At 52.2% G+C, this 9787-nt stretch overlaps 1 protein-coding gene across 1 annotated transcript in view; it reads right to left on the bottom strand.

Moving 5' to 3' along the window:
• The window catches only part of LOC118796526 (sorting nexin-13-like), a 21862-nt gene extending 14761 nt beyond the window's left edge, over positions 1-7101 (bottom strand). The window contains exons 1-4 of the mRNA XM_036555465.1: positions 6957-7101; positions 2366-2478; positions 1956-2058; positions 1501-1590 (exon numbers count right to left, since the gene is read on the bottom strand). Coding sequence (XP_036411358.1) covers positions 1501-1590; positions 1956-2058; positions 2366-2478; positions 6957-6968 — 318 coding nt within the window. The 5' untranslated portion in view covers positions 6969-7101. The remainder of the gene's footprint in view (positions 1-1500; positions 1591-1955; positions 2059-2365; positions 2479-6956) is intronic.
• Between the last annotated feature and the right edge of the window lie 2686 nt (positions 7102-9787).

Below are 9787 nucleotides of genomic sequence, written 5' to 3'. Positions count from 1 at the left end.
AGTCTAGCCCCAGCTGCTCTTCTGGGGCCCTGCAGAGTATTTTTAGAGATGTGCACACATGGGTTTCAACTAAAAAATGACGCGTCTGCAGTTTTAAACTGATTTGTGAAATGAAGTAAAATATGTGTCACGAGTGAAGCGTGACACTCAGCTAGAGGTTCCAGAGGAAGCCACACTGCTGCATCCTGCGGCTGCAGACCCCATCACCTGCAGACCCCATCACCTGCAGACTCCCTCACCTGCAGACCCTCTCTCCTGCAGATCCCCTCACCTGCAGACCCCATCACCTGCAGACCCCATCACCTGCAGACCCCCTCATCTGCAGACCCTCTCTCCTGCAGACCCTCTCACCTGCAGACCCTCTCATCTGCAGACCCTCTCTCCTGCAGACCCCCTCACCTGCAGACCCCATCACCTGCAGACTCCTTCACCTGCAGACCCTCTCACCTGCAGACCCCATCACCTGCAGACCCCATCACCTGCAGATCCCCTCACCTGCAGACCCTCTCACCTGCAGACCCCATCACCTGCAGACTCCTTCACCTGCAGACCCTCTCACCTGCAGACCCCATCACCTGCAGACCCCATCACCTGCAGACCCTCTCACCTGCAGACCCTCTCACCTGCAGACCCTCTCATCTGCAGACCCTCTCTCCTGCAGACCCCCTCACCTGCAGACCCCATCACCTGCAGACTCCCTCACCTGCAGACCCTCTCACCTGCAGACCCCATCACCTGCAGACCCCATCACCTGCAGACCCCATCACCTGCAGACCCCATCACCTGCAGACCCTCTCACCTGCAGACCCTCTCATCTGCAGACCCCATCACCTGCAGACCCCATCACCTGCAGACCCTCTCACCTGCAGACCCCATCACCTGCAGACCCCCTCACCTGCAGACCCTCTCACCTGCAGACCCTCTCACCTGCAGACCCTCTCACCTGCAGACCCTCTCATCTGCAGACCCCATCACCTGCAGACCCTCTCACCTGCAGACCCTCTCTCCTGCAGACCCTCTCACCTGCAGACCCTCTCACCTGCAGACCCTCTCACCTGCAGACCCCATCACCTGCAGACCCCATCACCTGCAGACCCTCTCACCTGCAGACCCTCTCACCTGCAGACCCTCTCACCTGCAGACCCTCTCACCTGCAGACCCTCTCACCAGGCAGGATAAAATCTGCCTTTTTAGTGTTCAAGACACCCAGACTCACAGAATCGCAATCTATTTATTCATGAACTCTGAGCCTCAGGTTTCTGTACATTTCTCCACTTTCCTCTATTTCTAGCACACACTTATGAGTTTAATAGTTCCTGATTAAAGAAATTTAAGAAAAAGTTGGGAAGGAACTAAAAATAAGTAAAAATTGTACATATTTACTCAGTTAAGCACAAAGCAGCTTGTTAAAAAGAAAAGACACTCCAACTCTGACACACGGGCCTGCAGGTGCTACTTTCTACACTGTACCCATTGCAGGTGCTGAATTATAGGCGGTACCTGCTGCAGAGGCTCGTCGATGTAGCTGGACCCTGTCAATCTCCTGTCAATCCGGATGGGCTTTATCTCCAGCTTCATCTCCTCCAGCGTCTTTCAGGAGAAAAAGAGGAGAAGAGAAATGCTGAGTGCCTGCAGTCTGCAGAGGGGCTGTGTGCTCCAGCAGCCTGAACCTTTACACTGACAACTTCAGTCTGGAAGAGTCACCAACCTCCATCTTTATTACTGCTTGTCAACAGAGAACATTCTTATTCACACAGATCTTAAAAACCCTTCTCTTCACACACACTGAGAAATCCTCTCCTTACACACACTGAGAAACTCTCTCTCACACACACTGAGAAACCCTCTCCTTACACACACTGAGAAACCCTCTCCTCACACTGAGAAGCCCTCTCCTCACACACTGAGAATCCCTCTCTCACACGCTGCTCCGGAGGAGTGTGACTGTCCTTTACCTTCAGGATGCCGGTGTGTGTTTGCGGGAGGAACGAGTGCTCGCATTTCTCCAGGTGTTTCTCCGAGTTCGTCTTTCCGAATAAAAGCACAACAGCAAACCCCCTGTAAAACAGGCACCCGGGGGTGAGGCCCCTGCGGTGACATCCCAGCCAGGACATGCAGGGAGTGACACATGTGGCAGCACACAGGCACACACACAGCAAACGCCAGAATGAGGGAAAAACAGGCCCGTGTACTTCCACCTCTTAATGAGAGGAGGTGTTAATTACAGCCACCTGACACAGGTAAAATAAAACATCCCGACTCTGACATACATGAGTTCTGTGAAAACATTAAACCCAGGGAAAGCACTTGCTTGGACACTCCGACACTCTGACACATCGCTGTGAGACCCGGGTGCTGTACTCACCCTCCAGCAAAGCAGAGGAGGTAAAATGCCAGGTAAAACAGGGCAAAGGGTCCGAAGGTCAGCAGGAAGAGGATGGCCCCCGCCGCCCCCCAACCCCAAACGGACAGATTCCCCTGAAACACAGACACAGCATCACTAAGGCTTCACTGCAGGGCCGACCTGAGAGACACCAACACAGAGACACAGAGACACAGAGACACAGATACACAGAGACACAGAGACACAGAGACACAGATACACAGATACACAGAGACACAGAGACACAGATACACAGAGACACAGAGACACAGAGACACAGATACACAGAGACACAGAGACACAGATACACAGAGACACAGAGACACAGAGACACAGATACACAGATACACAGATACACAGATACACAGAGACACAGAGACACAGATACACAGAGACACAGAGACACAGAGACACAGATACACAGAGACACAGAGACACAGAAATTTGAGGTAGATATGTGCAGAACTAGGGATGAGATCAAACCGCAGACACACCCACTGATCACTTAAAACTTAGAGGGGGGGGCACAGAAAAGCCTGCCCTGCAGAACTGTAGAAGGGCTGACCACTGCTCATCTTCACACAATAAGAGCAGAATCAACAGCTTTTTAATAACAACAACCACACAGTGACCTACAAAAGCAGTGTTTGGTTCAGAGTCATGCACCAGAGTCATATTTTCAAAGCTTTTTATGACTGATAGTTCAAATGTGTGAGGCACAGTTCCACCTGGAGTAGACCGCAAACCCCTCTGTCTGTAGCTTTTATTATCTACATATTTAAAATGTATATGGAGGGGGGGGGGCACGAGTCGCAGTGTGACACTGATTGTGGAAAGAGCACATGGCAGAACACTTCCTGTTATTGTCTCTGCAGGAAACACCCTTCACTGACAGCTCTGCTGGACAATGAGTACTCCACTTCCTCAGGCAGAGAGAGAGAGAGAGAGAGAGGGAGAGAGAGAGAGAGGGACAGAGAGAGAGAGAGAGAGAGAGAGACAGAGAGAGAGGGACAGAGAGAGGGACAGAGAGAGAGAGAGAGGGAGAGAGGGAGAGAGAGAGAGAGAGGGAGAGGGAGAGAGAGAGGGACAGAGAGAGGGACAGAGAGAGGGACAGAGAGAGGGAGGGACAGAGAGAGGGGCAGAGAGTGAGAGAGAGAGAGAGAGACAGAGAGAGAGAGGGACAGAGAGAGAGAGAGAGACAGAGAGAGAGAGGGACAGAGAGTGAGAGAGAGAGAGAGAGACAGAGAGAGAGAGGGACAGAGAGAGGGAGAGGGACAGAGGGAGAGAGAGAGAGCCCTGGCTCTGACAGAGGTGTGGAGAAGCAGGAGGTCCTGCAGTTGGCTGAGTGACTCATTCGGACTTCATATCCCAGAATGCAGCAGGTAACGCAGAAGCACATCCCAGATCAGTACACAGCTGATGGTGGTCTGGGACTACAAAGCAGCAGAGCCCCCCCCCAAGCTCAGACTGCTCACTACTTCAAATAGCAACATGTCGCCACCTGCTTACAGACACCCTTCATCTCTGCATGAGCTCCACACAGCCTGCAGACAGACAGATAAGCCTTTTAAACAAGGACCACAAAACAACAAATGAACTGGCTCTGACTGGCCCAGGAAAACTGATTTAGTGACCCTACAGGGCTGAGTCAGCTTCTTCTTCTTCTGTTGGTTTTAAAATAACTGTGCAGGTGGATTAGCACCATCTCCTGTGCTGGAGGGGACAGGCAGGGGGGTGGGGCCACCCGGCAGCAGTTAGTTCTGAGAAACAGGTGGAGGAAGGACAGCATAAATTTCCCCAGCAGCTTCTCTCCGGGGTCCGAGTCGGACCGACAGGCTGGCTGCTGCGGGGGTCTGTGGAGCAGCGTTTAGAGAGGCCAGAGGTGGCGAGTTCAGACAAACCGGGCAGGGTGTCTCACTCAGCACCTGACAGCCTCCACATTCCTGAACACGGTGCTCAGTGAGACTGAACGCCATTGACATGAAAATGTCCCTGGTGTGACTGTGGGCTGGCCGTCCCCCGCCCCCCCCAGGACCTCAGAGCACGACCACTGGGGCACTGCCACAGGAGGCAGGACCCCCTGCTCCACAGGAACTGCGGGGGGGGCGGCACACCCACCCCAGCCTGCACCACACATCAGCTGGAGGCCCTCCCCAGAGAGGGCTCCGCCCCACTGCCCCGCCCTGCTGATCAGAACACCCTGCCCCTGCTGGCAAACCCAAGTCTCACTGAAATTCATCAAACTAAAACTCTTCTCTGCGTCACACCTGACCCGTTTCCTGGGGTCAATTTGGCTTTTGCTTAAGCATTCAGCTGAATGCCTGAAGCAGACTTTATCCGTCCTTGCAGGCGAAACCCATCAGCCTCAGTGGGTTCCCCCGGCTTTCACTACCCTGTCTCCTAAAGACACCTCCAGGAAGAGCAGCGGGAGGGAGGAGCAGGAGGAGCAGCAGCAGGAGGAGGAGCAGGGGGGGCAGGAGGAGGAGCAGCGGGAGGGAGGAGCAGGAGGAGCAGCAGCAGGAGGAGCAGAAGGAGCAGCAGCAGGAGGAGGAGCAGCAGGAGGAGGAGGAGCAGCAGGAGGAGGAGCAGGAGCAGCAGCAGCAGGAGGAGCAGCAGGAGGAGCTCGGCTCTGTCAGCAGGGCTGCAAACTCAGGCCTGATAGCGAGCGCCTTCCTCATCCTCTGGCACTCTTCTGGGGAAACTCAACAGATGGCACTTTCAGTAATGCCTGATTAACACACAGCGGCACACAGACTCAGGAGCTGAAGGACAGACGCAGACCATGAGCGTACAGCAGGAGGTCTGTGGAAGGAGCCCACAGCTGCAGGGTGGGTCTGTACGGCCTCCTCCCACCACACTGCTGCTGTTTATCACACACCTGGAGCAGGTGTCTCCTGCAGAGCGCTCCTCTGAAGGTGCCAGATTAACCTAATTACACAAAGCAGGAGACAAACCCACATCATACAGGACACAGTTAATCTCAATCGAACTGACTCCGGGTCAGTGTGTGCAGAGAGGCCACCCGCTACGCGAGAGCGCCCGCCTAATCCGTGTTTAAGCCTCGTAATGGGATTGGAGCGCACGAGGTACACAAGACCGGAGCACTAAGGTGCCACTACCTCTCATTCACAGCCTTTATACCAAAACCAGAGCACACTGCACATCACATCCCATCACGTCCCATCAAACCACCTCACACCCCATCACGCCCCATCACGCCCCATCAAACCACCTCACACCACCTCACACCCCATCACGCCCCATCACGCCCCATCAAACCACCTCACACCACCTCACACCCCATCACGTCCCATCACATCCCATCACGCCCCATCACGCCCCATCACACCACCTCACACCCCATCACGCCCCATCACGCCCCAACACACCACCTCACACCCCATCACGCCGCAACACACCCCATCACAGTTGTTTAGTTGTGGCCACACAAGGAGACAGCAAAATATCACGAGCTGGTCTTGCAACTGGCGAGTTGCGGGTCCGTTTTACTCTAGAGAGATGAATGAACACAGCCGAATGTCCTCAGTAAATATGTAAAGCAATAAAACGGCTCTATAAAAGCGGAGTATGTCACAAAGCGACCCTGGCTACGCTGCAGACTGTGTAACAGAAACACACGCATTACAGACCGCGTAATTTGCACACTGTAAATAGCGCTTTAGACGCTGAACTGGCACAGCCTGTACTTTAAGGTCAAGGGCTGCCTGTATTAGTGGATCTGAAGGAGTTTGCGCCTTAAGCCGCTGTCAGGTGCACTAAAGGGCTTGTCCTCCTGCTGCTGGTTCACCGCCCTTTGGACACGGGCGTTATTTAGCAACACATCCTACATCACTACCCTCCTTTGAGCACAGTGGCTGGCTAGCCGGAACGGTATGTCAGATGTCACTTCACACTGTCACTGGCAAGATGGACTTTCATTCAGAACTCGAGTGAAGTTAGCTACCGTAGCTAAACTCACGCAGCTAGCCAACTAGCTAGACTAGCTCCCGAGATCACTGAGTAAAGTGGGATTTTGTGATAAAGTTGTCCTTAGATAAGCAGCAGGTTATCTGCGTGCACCACCTTCCCCGCAGAAGAAGGTTATTTTCACACGCTGTGTCGGACTGTCAAGCCAGTTACCGAAACTAACAGGAATGACGTGGAGCATCAGAAACAGCACTGTCGGGTGTCTGGCCATGTAAGATCATTAATGCTTTCCACAGCAGATAAACACGCCTGATCGTTACCGGGTCTCACCGCAGGAGCGGGTGCAGCTTTGCCCAGCTGTCTCACCTGATTCACGGCCATCCTGAGACCTGTCTGCTCATCGCCGCACACTGGCACAGCAAACCGTAGCACGCTGCTGGCTACGCGCATAACACACTGTCCCGATGGCATTAAGCGGGTGATCCATGGCTGAGTAATCCCTGCTTTTTTAGGAAAGCCTCGGCTGTTTGGTGCAGCAGGTACCTGGGCTAGGTAAACAGGCTAGGCGGCTAGCGGCTAACGCTAGTGCCATCATCAAAGGAAAACAAACTCACACACTCAGCGCAGCCGCACACATGCATCTTACCTCCGTCAGCATTTTTAAAACCGCAGGGGCGAGAGTCGCTTGCGCTAACCCCGCCACATTGTGTAAAAAAGTCAGTTCTGCTAATTTCTTGTTTAAAAACTGGTATATTTCCAGCCTCTGCGCTCTATCCGGAAAGTCGCCATGTTGCGAGGTTTACGTACGGTCAACTCACATCCAGCACTGCTCCCCGATTGGTCAAAGCACTGTGATGACGCAATCCCTCCCGTCAATATGGGCGGGGGTCCATTTTAATTCAACAGATGCTCAACGAGCTCGAGTCTCATTGGTTTAATGTCCAAGCGTGACGTTTCACAGGCCAATCATCACCGAGTGCGGTTTGTATGCGCTGAAAGAAGACACGGTTTCTGCTGCCCGTGAGCGTCGCCTTGGCTTAGAGGATTTCGCCTTTAGCGCAGTGTGTGAGAGGGTTGTGTGTGTGAGAGGGTTGTGTGTGTGAGAGGGTGGTGTGTGTGAGAGGGTGGTGTGTGTGAGAGGGTGGTGTGTGTGTGAGAGGGTGGTGTGTGTGAGAGGGTGGTGTGTGTGAGAGGGTTGTGTGTGTGAGAGGGTGGTGTGTGTGAGAGGGTGGTGTGTGTGTGAGAGGGTGGTGTGTGTGAGAGGGTGGTGTGTGTGAGAGGGTGGTGTGTGTGAGAGGGTTGTGTGTGTGAGAGGATGGTGTGTGTGAGAGGGTTGTGTGTGTGAGAGGGTGGTGTGTGTGAGAGGGTGGTGTGTGTGAGAGGGTGGTGTGTGTGTGAGAGGGTGGTGTGTGTGAGAGGGTGGTGTGTGTGAGAGGGTTGTGTGTGTGAGAGGGTGGTGTGTGTGAGAGGGTGGTGTGTGTGTGAGAGGGTGGTGTGTGTGAGAGGGTGGTGTGTGTGAGAGGGTGGTGTCTCATCCTAAACCCCGACCCCGGGACCGCATGCAGAGCTGCATGCAGAGCTGCACTGTAATTGCCGAGGTGTTGGGATTAGGAGAAGTGTTTTCTCCATAACAGGCCAGCGAGGACGCAGCATGCTTTATGAGTCGCGAGGCCGTTTCCGATACGATGCTCCTCGTGCACCTGTGTGTCAGTAACACGTGGCAGCATAAACGGATTGTTTTGTGAGTGATCGGCTCGCGCAGTAATTTTTGTTTAATGCAAAATGTTCTTCGCGTCTGCTGCAGCTATTCGAGCTTTCTATGGCTAACGCGTGTGTGTAATGGCTGTATCTATTTTTTAAAAAATAAATATATCGATATAATGAATATTATTTTAAGGATGTTGTTTTTAGCTATATCTATAAATATTGAAGCTTGCTGATAAAAGAGTATATGGTCACATTTCACCCTGTCCCTTATTCTTTATCTGACTTGTCAGACTGACTCGAATGCATACAGATCTTACTTCATTCAGGCCATATTTGTAATAGTTAATAGGCGATAAATACCACATATTGATGAAGCACGGCTTCATTTAAATATTGTTAATAAAACAGGGTTGTAGATGAGTAAACAACAGGCTTGGCATCGGCAGCTATGGCCTGAAATGTCCCCCCTGTGCTCACTTTCTAATGCTGATGCGTGAGGATGCATGCGTGAGTGTGACAGTGTGTTTCATGTGACGCACCAAATACAAAAAGGAGAAGAAGCATGAGAAGGAAGGGCTCTGCGAGTCAGAGCAGTGTGCCCCGCTCTCCATCAAACACACTCACCTGTGTTCAATACACCTGTTTACTGCCCAACCGCTGCTCCACACAGACCATTATAACACACTGCCGACGATTTTAAATAGAATTCCCATTAACACAATGATGCAAACATTTGATGATTTGAAATTCAATTAATTATAACAAACATGTAATGCTAGCAGTTTCTGAGGAATGATCTCCTTCAGAGCTGTGACTCTCGGCTCCACTGTATGGCCCAGGTGAGGCCCAGGTGAGGCCCAGGTCAGGCCCTGTCTCACTGCTGTTTCTGGAGGGGCAAACAGTCTGGAGTGCAGGGTCAGTATTTTGCAGGGGTCACAGAAGCACTGAAAGAATGTCACCCCCACCTCATCATGCGAAAGATTACAGCAAAAGGGACACTGCCCTCCACTGGACATGTTGTTAAGCATCGCCGGTCTGTTCCACAGCTGTCCAAGGCATCTCTGGCAGCCGATGTTGAACCCAGACAGCAGGACTCAAGCTGCATTCAAGGTGAATGCCATGCCAGCTGAGCCACTCGACATTCGTATAGAAAGGTGTTTAACCTGATATTCTATTTATGTTCAGATGTTTTTCATGCAAGAAGTAACATAACAGCGAGTCTACTCATTCTCACTATACAGCAGTGCTAATTACACTGTATAACACACACACACACACGCACACTCACTCTCTCTCTCACACACACACACACACTCACACACATTCACACACACACACTCACTCTCACACACACACACACACACACACACACTCACACACATTCACACACATTCACACACACACACTCACTCACACACACACACACACACATACTCATGCACACACACACACACACTCACTCTCTCACACACACACACACACACTCACGCACATTCACACACACACACACACACACTCACACACACACACACACACTCACGCACATTCACACACACACACTCACTCTCTCACACACACACACACACACACACACACTCACTCTCTCACACACACACACACACACTCACGCACATTCACACACACACATACTCACGCACACACAAACACACACACACACACACACTCACGCACATTCACACACACACACTCACTCTCTCACACACACACACACACACACTCACTCTCTCACACACACACACACACACTCAC

This window comes from Megalops cyprinoides, chromosome 21 (assembly GCF_013368585.1).
Source record: "Megalops cyprinoides isolate fMegCyp1 chromosome 21, fMegCyp1.pri, whole genome shotgun sequence".
Lineage (NCBI taxonomy): Eukaryota > Metazoa > Chordata > Actinopteri > Elopiformes > Megalopidae > Megalops > Megalops cyprinoides.
Note: the sequence above shows the minus strand (reverse complement) of the source record. Positions and strands in the feature narration are given on the sequence as shown.